The sequence below is a fragment of the Trichosurus vulpecula genome, chromosome 5 (assembly GCF_011100635.1).
Source record: "Trichosurus vulpecula isolate mTriVul1 chromosome 5, mTriVul1.pri, whole genome shotgun sequence".
NCBI lineage: Eukaryota > Metazoa > Chordata > Mammalia > Diprotodontia > Phalangeridae > Trichosurus > Trichosurus vulpecula.
Genome location: NC_050577.1, coordinates 266,843,321 through 266,863,829, shown reverse-complemented (window position 1 = coordinate 266,863,829; position 20,509 = coordinate 266,843,321). Strand labels below are relative to the sequence as shown.

The following is a 20,509-nucleotide window of genomic DNA, read 5'->3' as shown; positions in this document are numbered from 1 at the left end:
TTTTCAACAAATGATCTTGGCATGAGGCTTAATGCTCTGGTTTGTTTCCTCTTGATTCCTTATGCCCCTTCACCTGCCTCAATATTCCTAAAGAATCTGATCCATCTTTTTGCCCTTGAGTTCTATAACCATCAAGGTCTACATGCCCACCCCTGTTAGAATCTATGTTCCACTCCCAGGCTCCAAGTTCCACCCCAGCAAAGAGACCCTTCTGCTAACACAGACTACCAAAAAAAAATACCACCATGCATCACCCCCTTAGAACTGTATTATCTTTTTAACCCAATACCTCCAACTGTTCACCTCTCTCTTGCTGGCCTCCCAAACTTTTGGGTCAAGAATTCAGAAGCTTGAGGCCAGTGTAGGAGCCTCTCTACATCACTTCAAGGAGGTGGTGGTATTCAGGCCATTTTTCAGGGATGACGGCTTGATCTAACTGGCATCAAAAACTCCATCAGATCATCTCCAGAAGCTAACCATCCAATCAGACACATTCATCTCTTTTCTAAATTTTTTTTAATTAACAACCAGAATTTAAAAAACAAAACAAAACAAAAACAACAGGGGAAAAAACACCTTTAAGTTGTAACGGCAAAAAGCTAAAACTGCTATGGAGGGCTTGTGTTTGTATCTAGGATACATGTCCCCCTCATCAGGGGATAAAGCCCAAGAAGGTGCCTGTCTGTATACATGTGGGTATGTAAATGACCAAGGAGAATCAGAGGTGGGAATCATCAACAGCAGAAGGCAGCAAAAACTTCTCATCAGGCAATACCAAATCGCTCTGCTCTTTTCCTCTTCTTTGCCTGTGAAGAGGAAATTAGAGGAGAAAAATTAGAGAGGTTTTGGGGGAAGGAGAACAGTAGCCTAGGCTCCTGGCTTCCTTAGCTCAAATTCACATGAACTGTCACAAGGTCCAAGCCCAAGTGATAGCCCAGGCTTGGACTTGGCTGCCAGGTCTTCAATTCTCCAAGTCCCAGGCCAGAACGGGGGGAATAAATAAGGGGATGGAAAATAGTAAGATTCCTGTGGGAAGGAGGGCCACTCAGCTTTGGTAGTGTCTTACTGTAGATCTGGAAACAATGGCCTCTTGAAATGCCTGGAAAAGCCTTCTAGGCATGGGGAGGTGGGGGATTTCAAAGGGCAAAGGGTTAACCCTGTGCTATTCAAGGGGAAGGTGAGGGGGGATGCCCTCCCAGGCATTCAAGCCCTAGCAGCAGCTCCTTGATAGGCCTCCAAGCCTATCCATGAGAGAGGCATATAAATCTTCATCTCTAACAGAATAAATAGCTAGAGGGAGGGGAAACAGAAGCCCCAATCATGGATCTCTCAAGGGAGGGAGACTGGAGAGAGCACAAAACCTGCAAAAAGACCTTTTTGTTCTGGGAGTGACCTCACAAAATAGCACAGAGTCCTTCATCCTCACCCCTGCCACCTCCCTTCCCCAGCAAATAGGGAGTTTTTTTCTCACTGAAGGGGGTCAGGGGTAAGGGGAAGATGTTCACAGGGAGGTAAAATTTAAGGCTTCATCCAAAGAAATGGAGTGCATGTGGGCCCTACCCTATTACTACCTGGACCACTGAGACAAGTCTTTGGCACCACCAACAAAAACACCCTCTTATTAATGTGAACTCAATCTGCCTCAAGAATTATTTCCCCCACACACCTCCCCCTCTCCCCTGCAAAGGCGACTCTTCCTTCTTTGACTTCTAAATAAGAATCTTCATCTTCGTGGCCTTACTGGCTTGGGAATTTTGACACCAAGTTCCAAATGATCAAGACTAGCTTAACACTTTTTACTGGACAAACTAAGTTAACTAAGTCTTGTGCAATGCTTTAAGCCAAAATAAACATTAATCTATTTCCAAAAACCCTTGCAGTAGCCACTTACTAACAACACATAACACTTCAGTCTTTATAAGCAGCTAACAATGAAGTCTCCATTTCTCCCACCTCACCCCCAAACACATACACCCATTTGCTCTGGAAGAGGACAGCAGAAATGAGAGTGAAAGACTCAGTCCTCTTTTGTGAAGCCACTCCCAGAATCCCAAGTCCTTCTGGAAGGAGTAGGCTGGTAAAACAATGAAGTTTTAGTTATTTATTTATAAAGTTGACTTGATATTTAATGTTCAAGCTGCCTCACAAGGGCATGGTTTTTCAAGACACTGGAAATCAATAGTCACTTTGAAGCCAGATAGAAGAGGTAAGATCTGAGAAGAATAAATAGAATGAGGTGTGGAATACTCATTCCTTTAATTCTCAATCTCAAAGAAGAACGGTACCACTGAACGATAATCCCAAAGATGCACTATGTTATAGGTTATTCTGTACTTACATTTCAGGTTTATACCTAGTTTCTTTATACACTTGGTTAATCTTCTTACATGTATTACCAGTCAATATATCAGTTCTCAGAGGCAAGGACTCTAAGATATCAGAAGTAGGGAGATGGCTGGATGATAACTCACCCTCATAGCCACTTTTCCATATCAATACAGACTTATGTAAACAAAGTGATAAGGTCAGAGACTTCATTTATTTGAGTCCATATCTCTGGTGGGTCGGGCAGTTTGTGAGAGTCTCCTAAGAGCAAAACTGGCCTTCACCAAAATTATCTGGAAGGTTACTGATCATAATTAATATGTACATCATCATCCCAAAATGAAATGTGCAACAAATGATAGAGCATTTTGATTCAAAAAAGCTCCTGAAGCATGCCAGGGAAGTTACCCTGCTTCCTTCTAGAGATCCCCTTGTCATATTTTTACCTCTGTGTCCTCTGTGGTTCCAGTCCCAGCTGAACTTGTGACAATCCCAAATCGTTCCTTCCTCTTTTTCAGCTTCTCATCATCCTCACTCTGTTTGGGGACAATAAGTGGAAGTATTGAAACAATATGGTTCCTGACCACAAGAACCCTGGGTGAATGGAGAGAAATGGGGAGCAAAACTTTCCTGTTTGTGCCCCTCCCTTTCCCAGCGTTTTGCCAAGGGTTAGGAAGGTACTATCAGACAGAATTAGCAAAGCAGGAACCAAGTAGGGGACCATGTGAGAAAACTGCAGGCCACAGCATATGGTGTCATCTACACATGGCTGGTCCTCAGAAGCAACAAGAAATTAGATTGGAGTTGGAACCTTTCACTCATGAAAGGGATCGAGCCAAGCAACAATGGTAATAATCAAAAGTCAAATCTCTCAACTCAAGACATTTGACTTAAATTTCTCTGGCAGTTCAGCGCTGCACTCTTGAGAATAGTCACACCTACAAAGGATAGGTTAAATTATCTAAATCAGGAGACCAAGATGGTCAACAGGCCCAACTGGTAAGCCAGGGTCAGGGTCTAGGATGAACAGGATAATATCTAAAGGCCTATGGAGAAAATAAAATGACATAAGTCTTCCCACAAGTGTCACACAAAATCCTGAACAAATCTGGAAAAGCTAAAAAAAAAAAAAAAGAATAAAAAAAGCTGAGGCTACAACTAGAGTCTCTTGGGCTATCTAATCAGCCAAAGGACCCATGTGCACTTGTCTGCCTTGCAAATTGAGAATATTTTGGCCGCCATTGGTTGGAGTCAAGTACCCTGCTCCTGCTGTTAATTCAATGACTGAAGTTGTTCACTTCCAATAACTTTCAAGATTGGAGCTAGAAAAGTCTTTCCCTCTATGACTTTGAGATTCGGTGTATACTCATGTTTAGTGTAAGGAAGAAGAATGGGAGCTGTCAAAACCTATAAAGATCAGTCCCAGAATAATAGTGAACAGCCAGAATTAGGGAGGGATCCCTGAACACAGTTTTAGTTTTCGTTTTTCCAAGAAAAGATGTTCTAGTCCTTGGAACGTCAAGACAGAGGTCTTCCCTCCCACCCCCTTTACTTCACACCATCCTGGAGGCCCACATGGGACAGGACAACTTCTTTGGCTTTATTTACAACCAGTAATAAAGATAACCAACACCAGGCCAGGCTGAAAGAACTCAAGCAAACTATTTAATGAGCTCCTGCTTGGTGCTTCTGAGCTGGATCTTTTTACAACCCCCAGGAGTTTATATTTCTTGAAAGCATTGCTAATTCTCCTTCTCATGAAGCTTGACCACAGGTAAGGAAGGTTCCTCACAGAATGGCCTGCTCTAGCTCAAGATGTCTAGAAATTGGAGGAATGAAAGCAGTCATGCAAGTGATTCAGACAGATATGGAAGTTTTCTATGCTTCCACTCCACAGTCAACAAGGGAACCATTCTATCCTGCTAAACTTGCTTTCCAAAATTATGAAAGTCTGAAGAAATTCCTACTCATACGTACCTCTTGACTCATAATCAGACCATTTTAATTGGGCAGACTCCATTTCATGCATAGTTTTCTTGCTTTATTTTCATAATCATCATCATCAAGCACTCACTTAACCTCTCTGAGCCTCAATTTCCTCATCTGTAAAATGAGGATACCTATTTCAAAGGTCTGTTGTGGATTAAATTAGGTATTTTTTTTGTGACGTGCTTTGTGAACTATAAAGCACCACATGAAATCACAGGCTCTGCCAGGTCCTATAGCACTGGAAAGGTTTTAGTTAGAAGCCCAGCAACAGAATGTATTTCTGGGAACCAGCCTACATAAGCTTTTGGATCAGCAGGGAGACTATAGGATGTTGAAATTTGTGGCCATAGCAACTTTTAAATACCATCTAAGGCATACTAGGGACTTCAGTGTACACTCGTACCCACACAGATAATCATGGGTCCTCAAACAGCCTATTGTCAAGGGCAACACCATACTCCCAGTCCCTCAGGCTTGAAACCTGGGTTTCATCTTCAATTCCTCACCCTCCCTATCCAATTAGCTGCCAAGGCCTGTAGATTTTACATTTGTAATCTCTTGAACATACCTTCTTCTCTCCCCTGATACTGCCACTGCTCTCATGCAGGCCCGCATCGCTTCATGCCTGAAATATTCCAACAGCCTACTGGTGCGTCTGTTTACCTTAATTCTTTCCCCACTCCATTCCATCCTCCCTTCAGCCTTTAACGTGATATTCCTAAAGCACAGGTCATCCTCCCTACTCAAACTCCAGGATCAAATACAAATTCCTCTATGTGGCCTTCAAAATCCTAGATAACCAATTCCCTCCACCCCACCCTCACCCCCACTCTTTTCAGTCTTCTTATACCTTACTCCTTGCCAATGTACCCTTTGATCCATTGACACTGGCCTCTTTGCTGTTCCTTGAACAAAACACTCCATCTCTCATGTCCCAGCATTTTCTCTGGCTGTCCTCCATGTCTGGAATATTCTTCCTCATCTCTACCTAATGACTTCCCTGGTGTCAAGTTCCAACTAAAATCCCAACTTCTATATATTTCCCTTTTAATTCTAGTGCCTTTCTGCTTTTAATTATTTCCTCTTTTTCCTGTATGTAGCTTGTTTGGACATATTTGCTTGCTATCTCACCCATCAGACTGTGAGTTCCTTGAGGTCAGGGGCTGTCTTTTGCCTCTTTTTGTATCCGCACTTAACAAATATTTACTGATTTGAGACAACCAAACGTCCCTAGTAAATCATAAGATTAGAATTTAATTGTACAGGGTAGGGACAGAAAGAAAGTCAGGCTGATTTAAAGTAGGAAGTCAATAATGAAAGGGGAAATATTCAGCATGTAGACTACAACTTCATCCATCTATATGTTAGAAAGTAATTTTGTTTAAGTGTCAGGGAAGGCATACACTAGATTTGGAATTGGAGAACACTGTTAATCCCAGCTCTGCTACTTACTGTGTAACCTTGGCCAAGGCATGTCACCTCTCCAGGGGTTTGACCAAGATGACCTCTGATGTCCCTTCCAGCTCTACATCTATGATCCTATCAATGTCAACTATGACCAATCACACATTCTGTGTAAAACACTATGCTAAGTAGAGAAACAAGGTAGTTTAAGAGAGGGTTCATAATCTTAATGAAGTGAAATTAGCACATCTGAAGAGTTATATCCCAGAAGAAGAGGTAAGGAGATACTAAGTTGGTGGGTCTGTGAACTATGTCTGAATCTACATTCTTACTCCTCAGGACCTCAACATTTCACATCTACAAATTAAATCAAAAACATATTTTCTTCTATTTCCTCTAGTATCTTCCTAAGACAAGTAGATAGCAATAGTTTCCTCCCTTCTCTTTTGGTTTAGACCAAAGAATTCCCTACATTTACCTTCCTGGGATTCATTCTATCAACTAAAATTCTTATTTAGGAATTATTCCTTATTCCATAATATTCCTTATCATCTAAGTTACTTGGAAAAGTTTACAACCACCTTGCCTGTCCCATAACATCTAAGAATTGGGAAGGGGGAGAAAAACCTCATGACTGAAATTTCCTCAAGTCCTCCCTCTTAAATGTAGCTTCTCTAAACCTTCAAATCTCCCAGTCAAGAAGAAAGCAAGTTGAATGCTTTATAAAAAAATATAATCACCTTAAGCAATAGTCATAATCCATCAGGAAGGACAAAGAACCAAAAAGGGTAAATACCATACCTTTTTGGTGAATGGCAGGAGGCATGTGGCAATATCAACACCTTACTGAAATGTCACAGTAGAAACCAACTCAGTGTTACTGATTATAGTTCAGAATCTCTGTCATGTGTACAGAGCCACTACTGGCAATCCTATAAATTAAAGTCACTGACATTTAAAGTGAAAAAAAAATACTCTTCTCTAGCCCCTAATTGAAACTCAGGAGTTCATTCATTTCATAGATACGATCCCCACTTCTGTGGGCAAAGCCAATGCTACGTGGGACAACACTGACCTATTCCCTAGGCTCTGCCACCCACTTCAACAAAATGTTCACTTTATTGTCTTCTGAAAAAACCATTTTAATGATCGACCATGTTTGCTGATATTGACCTTTTCAAATCAATGCTAAAGAACTGGAGGAGGCAGAGAACAAGGAAGACTACTCCTTCAACCATCACTCATCCCCTTCCAGTAATAATAATAATAATAACTGTTATTATTATGTCTAACCTCTGGGGAGGTAAATTCTAAGGGAATCTCTCTCCCCCAATAAGCTTCCCTTTTAATTGGATCTTTGGTGCCTCTACTAGGGACCCAGGCAGAGCATCTGCTCCAAATTCACCAGGGGCTCCAGAGAGAACAATAATATAACACCCCTCCCCCCCACCCCCCACTACCACCACAGAGCCTACTTTGCCTTGAAAATGGCTCCTGCCCAGCTGAGGGTTTTATTTATTTTGTGCTTGCCTGCCCTCTCATCCCCACCCCTCCAGCATCCCCTGCTCCTGGGCTAAAGCCTCTTTCCATCTTGCCCTGCAGGGAAAGTGCACAACAGGCCCACTAAATCAACACAGTTCTAATGATCTCTCTCACTTGACCCTTCTAGCGTGATGGTGTCGCATGGAGACAGACGTACAATAAACTTCACTCCATCTTTAGCTCCTTGCTGACAGGTTTTGATTCATGGGATGGCGGGACCCATCTGAGGGAAATTACCTCGATCAAAACCCAGCTCTCTCTACATTCATCAGGCCCACTGCTCCCCCAGGCCATGCTCAAGTGCACAAATGGGGTTGTGCATCTGTGGGCAGCACTGACCCCTCTGGCTTAGTGTCATACCCATTTACAAACCTTTCCCTTACCCATTCTGCACTCCTACTACCCCACCCCCACCATCAAAAGCTGTCTAATACTGACAACAGATCTCTCTTCTTTCTATGAGTGTTCATGTGGGGGGGGGAGAAGTAGCTGAGCCTAGGATACAATAAACTTTATTTCCAACCAAAATCTCATTCCCTTCCAATAAACACACATTGCCTCTGAGGTTACCAGAGAGGATAATTCTCTACAAGAATACATACTGGGTACACAGGTTATCTTCTATCTACTACCTATCTCCCACAGCCTCACTTTGTGGCCTTCTAGAAAAATACCACAGATGATAATAATATAAATATAAACAATTCTCCTATACTGCCCAAAGATGGACTAGAAGCCAAAGGAAGTAGGAGTCACCTGGTTTTTTTCCTCGGTCTTGGCACTGATTCGAGTGTAAAACAAGCTTGTATAGATAGCAGAGATGACTTGGCAAAAAGCAGAAAAGTGAAATCATAATGCATCTTTAGCAATTAGATATTCAAGATAAAAGCCTTTTTGATTCCAGTTAAGGAGGGCATCCCTGTATTAAACATTCACCTCAACCTTGGTTTCCTCTATGATTTTAATATTCATCTAGTATGAGGCATATGGCAGGGGCTGAGTAGAGAACCAACTGAGAGACCCATAACCTTCCCTTCATGATTCATATCTCAGCTTCTAGCTACCAATTTGATGTCAAAAATGCTAGGCAATGACTTTTTTACTTTAAAAATCACAAAGTCAAAGATCTGAAACATACTACAATTAGCATTAATTCTATTCCTATGCTAAATAAGGGTCCAGCTACCACCTAGAACAGTCAAAGAACAATTTGCTATAGCAAATAGTGAAATAAATAGAAGAATGAATAGTCTCAAAGGACAAAGTTGAAGACAAGAATCCAGGACTCCAATAAAAATTGAGTTCTCTCTACCAATCAACAGAAATCTATCCAAGCTATGTTTTTCTTTCCAGGTCCCTGAAAATCTGGACTGCCTTCCTTCTGCATATGGAAGTTGGTAAGACAACTGTAATACAATGGAAAAAGAGTCAAAAGACTTGATTTTGAGGCCTGGTTTTTCTGCTTACTACTAAGCTATATGACCTTTGGCAACTCAAACTGTCTGGGCTTACCTCATCTATAAAATTAGGGGACTGAACTGGATTACAACTTTCCAATCCATGGGCCTCAGACTTCAGAGTTACTGCAAGACAAGAGTCATCAAGCAGACACCAAGTATTGCCATTTTAAACTTTATTTCACTCCAAGAAAATATATAACACAAATCAATATAACAATCAAGCAAACATACCTTCTGGAGACTTTATCCAAATAAACACATTACCATTCTTAAAATGTTATATAGATACTCCTATGACTAATAACCATACAAATTCATTTAAAAGCATGACTGAATTCAGAATAGTTTTTGGTCATCATGTATTTTCTAAATCAATGAATACTAATAATATCACTTACATTGGGAGTCATAGCTAATTAAGGCCCTTACCATCGCCCCCAACCTAATGCAAGGGTCTCCTAAATGAACTCCTCTTTTCCAGTCTCTTCCAAACTCCAATCCACCTTTCTCATACTGCCTCTAAAATAATATTACTAAAGCATAAATCTAACCATATCACTCCCCTAAACCTTTAATGGCTCCCTAACTGCTAGTATGACATAAGAAATTGTCAGGTAGGTATTTAAGGCCCTTCAAAATTTGACTTTTGCATATCTTTCCAGGGCTGTTTCACATTTCATGGACTCTTATGTTCCACCCAAATTGACCTACTTGCTGTTCCCCAAACTCAGAACTCCATCTCCTACCCCCATTCCTTTGCACAGGGTAAACCCCATGTTTAGAAAGCATTCCTTTCTTATCACAGCTTCTTAGAATCCCTGTCTTCCTTCATGTACCACCTCCTACAAGAACCCATTCTTGATCTCTCTAGTCGTGAGTGTTCTTTCTACCTCAAGAAATGATGTATGCCTTAGTTCCGTGAAGGCAAGGACTATTTCTCATTTTGTATTTTTAACACTAGCATCTAGCAAATGCCTTGTTCATAATTCACAATAAATACTTAATAAATGCTTGTTGGATTGGAACTACTGGACTAGATGATCTAGAGAGACAGCTATAAAGAGGGAAATTTAAAGAGACTGAATCAATTTATATCTGTGTGTGTAATCCTCAAGTCTATTTTATTCTTCTTAAAAATATATTAACATTTTTTTTTATCATGAGACACTTCCAGACAAAGTATATTCTTCAGAACTTAATTAGGTAAAACCGCCTAATAACATGATTCTAACTGACAGTTCATGTCACACTGACCACTTTTTAAAAACTATTAACAGAAAGGAAGGTTGTCATTCAACTTTGATAACAAGGTACCAACATTGTTTAAATAGTCCTTAAAAGAGAAATAAGTGATGTACAAAGAAAAGGAATACATATTTCAAGAGTAGTTAGTTAAAAGAACACTGAATTTGCAGTCAAAATATCCAGGTAAAAGTCCTATCTCTAACACCTGCTAGCTATGTGACTTTTCATAAGTTGAAATCTCACTAAACTTCAATTTTCTCAAAATGAGGATAATAACTTTTACACTACTTCACAGGGCTGTACGGGGGAAAAAGCAATTTGTACACAGGAAAGTATTATTTGAATAAGAGATGTTATTTATTAATAATAAGATTCCTATTAATTACAGATGAATGAGGAGGTGCCTGGAAGATTTATGGGTAATGCCAAGGCAAATATACAATGTGAAAAAACGGCATCCAAATTCTAAGGAAGAAGGCTAGAAGATAGGATGCAATCTCCTGTGCAAAGTTATGTAGTTGCTTCTGGCCTTGCCCTAACATTTTCCAAACAGAAAGGGAACCATTTAAAAATTCCTCATTACTCAGTCCTAGGGACCAGGGGAACTCATTTCATGGCTACAAAAGTTAAATTGAGGGCTCTGGCAATGGTTTCCATGGTGCACAGAGTGGTCTGGCATTAGTCTCATCTGGGAAATCAGAATTAGATTCTAACTTAAGGGCCGCAGCTGGCTGCTTCTTTTTAAAAGCTGAACAATAGTTGGCTGCAACAATGGCAGCTGGGTACCATTGCTCCTCTATTCCAACATAAGTGTGGCTGTGTCTGCTCTGGACAGAGAAGTATCAAAGAAAAAGTATCTCTACCTGGGACCTGTGTTCTAGTCTTGGTCATCCCTTCTGGAACCTCTCCCTACTGACTCTCAATTATTTTTGAATTTGAATCTCAAGGAAGACATTTTTCCAGCCTCCCCTCCTCTAACCTAATGGCAACAAGGAATATCACTTTAGGTTCTGCCACATTTACCCTGTCAAAAGGAGTCAACTGTGGTTCTATTACTGGTAGCCATAGAATTACATTTTAGAATGAGAAGGACCTTATGGGATAACCTAATCCTACCACCCCCAATTTTAAGGATAAAGTAACTTAGGTCCAGAGAAGTAAAATTACTTTTCCAAGATCATACTGGGTTCTCCCATCTTGCTCCTAAAGTCAAATGCAACTTGTAAGTGGAATAAAAGGCTAGGAAGATCTGGGTCACTGTATGAAAAACACATAGTAAAACAGACACAACCCAAGAGAGGAGAGAATATATACTTAGAATTTCCTGAGAATATAAAGCAGAGACTACTTGTTGTGGTTCAAATTAGAGAACACTCATTTTACACTCTTAATTAGAGTAAGCCACCCACTGCTCCCAAATTAGTACAAGAAGCCCAGTCAGCCATTACCCCTCTCACTTATTTATATAAGGAAGAGACATTATAACCTATAAATCCTAATCTAAAGACCCATCTCCAGTGAAACTATTCTGCATCTATCAGAAAAGCCACTGGAATCTTAGGTGTTGACACTGTTTTTCTAGGACCTTTTTTTATTTATGTTTATTGATGCTTTTATAACTGCTACTTCCCAATGACCACCCCCATTCTACCAAGAAGCCTTTGTATTTGCAACTAAGTACAGTTAAGCAAAAACAAATTAACACATGGGCAATATCCAAAAATATATGCCTCATTCTATATCTACAATCCACTCTCTCCTGATAGGGAGTAGAGGGATGCTTCACCATCATTCAGTCCTTTGAGGTTGCAATTGGTCAGGACCCTTTTTCCAGAAGGAATGGGAAAATAAAAGTTAAGATCAATCAGAGATAGCCTACCCTGAATATACACCTTGACAGCTCACTCCACTCTGTGTCAGGGAATGGCTATATTAACATGACCGTAGATTCCAGGACACAACGACACACTGCATTTTTCCAATAGAATGTAGGGGAAAAGAGGGGGCCTTGTATTCTCTTTTCTGTACATCACTACCACATGAAGGATGATGGGATGAAAAGCAGAGCCCAGGGGCTTTTAGGTGACAGTAGATTAATGATGACATGGCCTTGACTTCTCAGAGGTAAAGGTTAAGAAACACTCCAGGGTAACTGGGCTTCCAATTTCATACTCTCAGAATAAATGACATCAACTGATGGTTTTGCTCTCTGAAACACTCCAATGCTTAAACACACGGCTGTCATCCCCATCCCCCAGTGTCTGAAATTCATCTAAATGTGCTTATCCTTCCCCAGTCAGACCAAAGTACATGGGGAAGACTATAAACCAACACACAGAGCCAATGAAGAAAAGGGAGAAGTCCAGAACAGCAATGGATTTTTTTTTTCCAAAATTAATTATTAGACACTCTCTTCTAGACATCTCACTCACACACAGCCTTCTTCTTCATCTATGAGATCAGAACCAACTTCTTGGAATTAAGGAGAAGGTGAGAATGTTTAAATATCAACCAGAATCTGGGACCACCAGCGGATGGAGGACTCTTCTTACAGGATCTGAATGAAGCTCAAGAACATAGGCAACCCAGAACCAAGTACTGCCCTGCCAATGTCCATCTCTCTCCTGTCCAATAAAGCACTTTTCTCTGCTTCAATGTCCTTAAAGAGGTTGTCTCAGTCTTGTTCAGAAGGACTGAAGGGACAATGCAAAGCAGGCAGAGGAAATGAAGGCTTCCCACTTGAGACATGCCACTTAGAAGTCCAATTTCTATTAAAGATACCTATTTTCTTTCTTGAATCCAGGTAGGAAGCGGGTATCTAAGTGGAAATAATGCAGAGACCAAAACTATCAAGAAGTTCAACAAAAAGAACTCCAAGGATACAATGTCTTTCCTAAAATATACAAGAACTAAAGAAGGGATAACAAAGGGTTCTGCATAGGTTAAGAGATTAAGGATGCTTGGGTCCTTATTCATTAGTTCCTCAAATCAAATGTTCTCTAAAAGGCTTAAACAAGTTGCAGATCAACACTAAATTCCAGAGTCGAACAAAGAGGGCTACTCTCTGGCTTACCAGTCTTTGGCATGGCTACTCTCTGGCTCAATAGGCCATGTCCTGGAAAACTCACACAGACACCACAGATTTTCCCTACAGTGGCCCTGGTGGGAGCTATGTAAGTTATACCCAGGCCTCCCATTAAAGTTTACACTTCCTACAAACAGGATCTCCCCTGCAGGGATGTGGATGAAGAAACAGGAAAAGGATCACAGCTGGCTATGAGGAACACACCTGTGCTGGAGTTTAAATAGAGCAGGAGAGCACTCTTCATTGGAGTAGTTAGGTGATGAAATCAACATAGGACAGAGACCAGAGATCAAACAAAAATCAGGTTATATAGAAAAAGAGAGGCATAGCCAACCACCTAGACTCAAATTGCACATAATGAGTAGTTTTCTGAAATACTGGTAGAGAGAATGTGGGAGAGGACAGGATTAAAACAGAGAAGACAGGAGTGAGGATTAAAAGTAGACAGTTTCCCACATTTTCTAGTTAAGTGTACAACATTGGGCAAAGGGGAGTGGGGGTGAGAGGAGGTACAACCTGTAAATCTGTCATCCTTTCTACTTAGGTTTTCAATGGAGTCATTTTCCAGTTAAGCCTGCTCTTCTTTTGCCCTATACTGAAGCATAAAGTGCAGTATGCCTAAGGCAATGAGTATTCTATAATAATTTTCTCTGAACATATGCATATATTCTAGCCGATGTCACGAAGAAAACAAGAGAAAGGAAAGGAAGGAAGGAAAGAAGTAATCCTAACACTTCTAAAAACCAGGCATCATCTGTCTCTAAAATAATCCCCTGTACTGGCCCTTAATAGTCCCACTTCAGTGCCTTCATGATTCAATAAACCATGTTAACTCCAACTTGGTGTCCATTATAAAAACATCCGCACTGCTATTCCTTGGTCTTCGATCTGAGAATAGGAAAAAGAAACCCAGTTAACCACCATGAAAGAAATATGAGGCTTAGAGGTAGAGGAAAAGGAAATGAAGAGGCATTAACAGCTTCTAGATCCTAACAATGAGATCCCCAAAGGGAATGATTTCACTTGAAAACAGGGAAGGTGTGTATCACCAAACCAAAAATTGACTTCACAAAAAGTCTGCCAAATATAATTGCAGCTTTTTATATTTCCCTGCCTTTAAAAAATGGGAATACTGGTTTTAAGTGATTAACAAAAGCCACTTTGGCATAAAATGAGTTTGTTCTTTTGGTGGCTGTTATTAAAAATACCAAACTCTACTTGAGCATTAGAGGAGGTAAATTTTTTTTATTAAATAAAGACAAAAATGTTAGCACAGTCCCAGGCCACCCACATATAAGACTCCTAGCAATTTTCCCAGATGCAATCTCTTCAACAGGCAGGTTTAAAAAATTTCTTCTGAGTACCCAGACTGCCACCAATTTCTTCTGACGCCACTTAGGTAAGTACCCCAACTCAGGAACTTGCCTGGCAATATGGTTGAAGGTGTTTAAAAGCAAAATAGACTCAACAGATTCCAGCCACCCGACTCCCTTCCCAGGCTGTGTTTACTCTGGGGCAGGACCACAGGGGGACCACAGAGAGGAGTAAAACTTGTTTTTTATCAAAGTCATCAGCTCTGACACACTCCAAGAAGGAATGCAGAGCTGTATGTGTATGGGGGAGGGGGAACTTTCCTCCCTACCAATTTTCTGACCTCTATTTCTTCAAGTTAGGGAAAAAAGAAAATTAAGGACAAGGCCACATGATCTTAATGATCTCCTCCAACAGTTTGGGAAAGTCTTAGTAATTATTACCACGGCACCAAGGAGAAACAAGGAGCATAATTTCTCATCAGAAACTTGCCAAGTATCCAGTTTGTGGTCAGCTGGATAGACAGAGCTCCAATTATGTAGTAAGAAAGAAAAAAAAAATTTTCACCTTCTTTCTCCAATTCTTTCTTTTGTTTGCCTCTTAAATTGCCCCGACTACATTATATGTTCCTAAGCTCTCCTTGTTTTAATTTTTTCCCCCTGAGGCTTAGGTAGAATAAAGTTTATAGAATCCCTGGTGCCCTAGGTGGGTTAGCAAAGAAAAAAAAAAACCTGACTCCCATTTCTCAGTTAAAATTAGAATACATTTTCAAGAGCCCTAAGCAGGAGAGAAAAATTCCATTCTGCCCTTTGCTCTTCCAAATTCCTACAGCCAAGTGGTTCAACAGCAGTTGAATGGCACACATAATGACATCATTGATTGGAACCATAATAGAAAAGAGTGAGTGGAGCGGGTGGGGTGGGTAAAGGGGGAGAGTAGGGAGGGAGGGAGGGAGGTGAAGATGTATTTGTGTTACAGACAAAAGACAAGTTCTGTTCCTCAGCAGGGACAAATGAAGAACCAGATGACGGGATAAACTGAGGTCAGAGAGTTTCCCCTATTGTTTCCTCTTTAAGGGGCTTCACCACTCCTTAAAGATTTGTTCAGAAAGAGATAAACATCACCAAGTCTTCTCCCCACCTGCCCCCATCCCACCAGTTCTCATTATTTATTTTTAGAATATCAAATATTAGGAAGAGACTAGGAATGATTCAAGTGTTGACTGATTTTCTTTTTCCAAGATGTCAAACCTCACTGAAAAAGACTAGACAATCTAGGGTTAGGTCTTAGCTTTGTCCTGAGAAACATGATCACTCCCCACAACATCATCTCTCTGACCCCAATTTATATACCTACAGAAATCCCTTGGCCTCCAAACTTCCTCAAGTTTCAAGAAGAGTTAAGGAGAAAAAAAAGTATTTGGGGGGACAGATTCCACAGGGGGAAAGGAGGGATTATGGAGACTATACACCTTCCATTGAATATTAATAACTAGACATTATTCAAGAGATCATCTAGTCCTTTTTTTCATTGCCCGTCATATAAATATCTCATAGAGAAAAACAGGGAAGGACATTTAACCTGGATACTGTTGCCTGATAATATTTTTAATTTAAGAGAACCCCAGGTCTAACGAGCAGATACTTTTCCAACTTAGCTCTGGCTCTGTGGATCCTTTTGCATGAAGTCAAGAAGGTTGACCTTACTTAGACTTTAATCTCTCTATCTTACTTACTTAAAAAATTAAGGACACTTTATAACTCCTCAAATAAAATTAAGGTTATCTTATAACTCCTCGAACTCTTACAAGGCCCTTGTTAATAACACCCTAAGCACTGGCTCCAGTGCATGAAGCTTATGAGAATAGGTACAAATGGCCTTGACCAAGGTCCATTACAGTGTGGCACCACAAAGAGACTGTCACTTACTACTTGTGGGACTTTAGATATATCATTTAACCTCTTTGGGCCTCAGTTTTCTCAACTGTAAAATGAGGGTGTTACATTAGATGACTTGTGAGTTCCCTTATAACTATGATTACTAAGTGGAATCTTTTGAGATATTGGCCTGAAGAAGATTGGTGACCCCTAATATTATTTTTAATTCAACAAACCCTTGTTGAATACCTTCTATGTACACAGCACTACAAATTTTAAATTAATTGCCCAATTCCCTATTTTTTCCTATGCCCTAATGACCCACATCTAGCAAAGCCCAGTATAAAAAAGAAGAGATGACCAGCCCTTTAAGGCTGAATGGAGACCAATACGCTAACAACAGGCCACAACGGACATATATGCTTGGTTACACTGGTGCCCTCTTGTGCTCAGAAATGACCCTACGGGGAAAGCCAGCTTCCCCTCTAGTTCCTTAGTGGAAATCTCTTTCCAAAAAAGTAGGGGAGGGTGCAGCATCTTTACTGGTCTACAAAGTACCTGATACAAACTAGCAGTAATCTGATATCGAAAAGTTGCCTTAGAGGTTCATGTATATCACCACATCCTCCAGTCTCTATTCCTCATCCACAAAAGGATCTTCTGGCTAACCCCCAACAATGGCATCATTTAAAAATAGAGGAGGTCCTACAGTGAAAATAACACTATACCTGAGTCAAATGACCCAGTAACTATTCTTCACCTTGTTCAGTCCAATCTCTCATATAGAAAATAGAAATATTAATCATGCCTAAGGGAGACAGCATTAGCACAGTAAAAACCACACTAGATTTCTATCTAGTCAGAGGACCTAGATCCAATTCTTAGTTCCACCACTTAGTACCTATGTAACTTTAAGCAAGTCACTCACTTAAGCTCTCTGAGCCTCAATTTCCTCAACTGTAAAATGGGGGAGGGGTGTGTGGAAAAGATGATTTCCAAGTTCCCTTTAAACTTTAAGCCTAGTCAGTCAGTCAACAAGCATTTATTAAATGCCTACTATGTGCCAGGCATTTTGCTAAATAGATAAATAAATAACAAAAAACAAAGCTCGATCCCCCCACCCAACACACACACACGCACACACACACAACCTACCAGCCCCTGCTCTTGCTCTCACAGAGCTCAGCCTAATGGGGGAGACACAAAGCAAACAACTATAAGATGATAAATTGGGAATAGTGTCAGAAGGAAGGTACTAGCATTAAGGGGAATCAAGAAGGGCTTCTCGTAGAAGATAGAATTTTAGCTGAGTCTTATACAAAGCCAGGAGGCAGAGATGAGGAGGGAGAGAATTCCAAGTATGGGGAAAGAGTCAGTGAAAATGCCTCCCTGAAGTTGGTAGACTTGAGTGTCTTTTTGAAGGAAAAGCAAAAAGACCAGTGTTACTGGATTACAGAAGAATACAAAGGAAGAGGACAGCTTATAAAGGACTCTGAACAGCAAGGGAAGATTTTATATTTGATCCTAGAAGTGATAAGGAGCCAATTCTATCATAGGATTTTGTGAGGATCACATGAGATGAGGTACATATGTAAAAGCACTTTGGAACTGTCCAATACTTTATAAATGTGAACTGCTATTATTATTTTAAATAGGGAGATAGTCTACAGAAACAGTTGGTTTCTTACGTATATTCATACACAAGAGGATAGTAGGGCTTTGATCGTAGGATCAGATTGATTTCAGAGGATCCAATCCAAAAACTCACTTAGGACGCTCCAAGTATGGAATGCCTGGTCAGAGACTATTAAGGAAGTAAGGAAAATCTCCTGCAAACTACTAGGAATGAGATACTCCCATGCTTGCTAGTTTTTAAGGTGTACCTGGTTAGATTCCCCGGATTTCTCGGTTAAGAAATGAGGATCATGACAATGGGAACCCCCAAGGAGAACAATAACAAACAGACCCCCACCCCCAAGCTGCCTGAACTTGGATTTTCAACGGCTGAGCTGGATTTCTTATAAGCAACTCAAGCATCAAGTTTCACCTTTCAAGGTGTGCCTGTGTTTGAAAGAATAAACCAACACAATCAGTTCAATTTAGCTGCCTCAGTAACTCTATAACTCTAAGTCCAGATTTAGTTTTCACCCAAGGTAAAGTCCTATGACCATTATGTGTCGCCTAAGCCACATCCCACATTCTTATTCCCTCTACCCACCTCTCAACCACTCTCAGAAATGACGGGCTCTTATATGCCAGACTAGGTATTAAAATGGTAGGGTCAGTGCTGTGAATGGCCATTTTCTGAGCATGAAAACTAACTCAAAGGAAGAAAAACAACCATTAGTTGAACACAAGTGAGACATGGTTGATGATGTTAAGTTGACATATTAGCACTTTAAGGTTCTCAAAGCATTTTACATATATCATCATTATACACACACACACACACACACACACACCCTTGAGACTCCAGAGGTCTAATGATTTGCTAATGGTCACACAGCTATTAAAAGTCAGAGACAGGATTTGAACCCAGATTTTCCCAACTCCCAAGGTCAGTGTTCTTTCTACTATGCCTCACATATCATGACCAAGCAGAGTCAATCAAAAAGGAAAATTCTCTTCACTGTTTCTCAGGATTTGGGGGGGAGGGGTGTATCAAGGGGGGCAGCAGTAATGGGAAATGGGGAGAATCATATTAGAGGACCAATTCCAGAATCTTTATCTCTAGCTCTTGGCCATATAATTATCATGTACTTTATATGAGAAAGGCAGTTAAGTCCATTCACAAATAACCCAAGGAGTTGGAAGAGAGTATTTACAACTCCATCATGAAAAATATCTATAAATGCCGGTGCCATTCTTTGCCCTGTTCCTGTCTATTATCCTAAACCAACAGAGTTGCATTCACAAAGAACTAAGCTAGAAACATGGGTTGGTAGGCCTTTCTTTAGGGGTAAATGAGAGAGGAGGAAGGGAGAAGGGAGAAGAGACAATAAGAAAGGAGAGAAGAAATGTCAGATTTCTCCATGCCTACGTAATACGTGATATCACAGTATACTCTAGGAACTGAAGGCAGAAATAAGTAGGTCAGTCATAGAAGAGTTGACCCAGAACAATAGCAGTAATTAGGCTTTTTCAAATTTGCCATTTGATCATGCCCTACTCCAAAGACACTGGTGAAAGAGACCACATTCCAACAACTGAAAGTTTACTCACAAAAGCTAGTTCCTCTTGGCCCAACTACTGGTCCAGCAGAACCCACTGAGAAGTATGTATTGGTCAGGGAACTAAGGCCTCAAGTCAGATCAAGGAAACCCAAAGACCTTACCAAGCCACTAACCTTGACCTCCTAACACACCACATAAACACTGGGAAATATATGGCCTGATAATGTATAGCAGCAATGTTCAGGTGCAGTACCAAGTTCCAGATTAGTATGAATTTATTAAGTGCCTACGGTGTGTCAGACATTGTGCTAGGTGCACCAATTCCTTGCACCAATTGGATGGTTAGATGTAGGGCAGGAACTTTGGTTGTTTTGTAGTCACTTTAAAAGCCTCGTTCATTTTCTTATTATGAAGTGCAATGAGAGGAATAACTCTCAAATTTGTGAATGTTGGACTTTCTGAAGGATCACAGAAAACAAGTATTCCCACTCACAGAGGACAGAGTGAAGTTATCTAAGCATTTATTGAGCATCTATCTAGCTAGGAATGACAAGCCTCTGGTCCCCCAAATTCCCCACCAACCTGATGCTTGATGACAGAAAGGAAAGAAGTAGAAGGGAGCCCAGGTCTCATACCCATTGCTCCCTTTAACCTTGTCTTATAGTAAAATATTAATGCGACCAGAAATACCTTGCCTCTTGGTTTTCAATTTTCCCAGTCCCAGATAAACTGCATTAAGTCTACACATCTGCTACTCTTCATACCACTCAAGAAAAATCAAATACTTAATATTCTTCTCCACTCCACAATCAAACAGTAAAGGTTTAATGAGTACTTGAGTCTAGCAATGTGCTTCAGATTTTAACGGTAGCCCATTTCTGTCAGACACCACAGATTTAGTTTAGGGAATATGTGCCCAGCTACGAGGAATTTCAGTGCCACATAAGTATAGGATAGGTGTTCAATCTTTGTACCAGTGCAGGCATTTTTCTTCAAGCAAAATCATATCCACTACTAGTTCCAATCCTTCCCCTGGTCAGCCTTCTAACAATACATTTGATACTAAGATAGACAGAAGAGGCAAAGATAGTGTTTGAA

General features: G+C 40.5%; 1 protein-coding gene across 1 annotated transcript in view; it reads right to left on the bottom strand.

Moving 5' to 3' along the window:
• Nucleotides 1-497: 497 nt before the first annotated feature.
• The window catches only part of LOC118851677 (SAP domain containing ribonucleoprotein), a 37,337-nt gene continuing 17,325 nt past the window's right edge, over nt 498-20,509 (bottom strand). Inside the window, exons 10-11 of the mRNA XM_036761189.1 lie at nt 2,772-2,861; nt 498-806 (exon numbers count right to left, since the gene is read on the bottom strand). Of these exons, the coding sequence (XP_036617084.1) occupies nt 765-806; nt 2,772-2,861 (132 nt within the window). The 3' untranslated portion in view covers nt 498-764. The remainder of the gene's footprint in view (nt 807-2,771; nt 2,862-20,509) is intronic.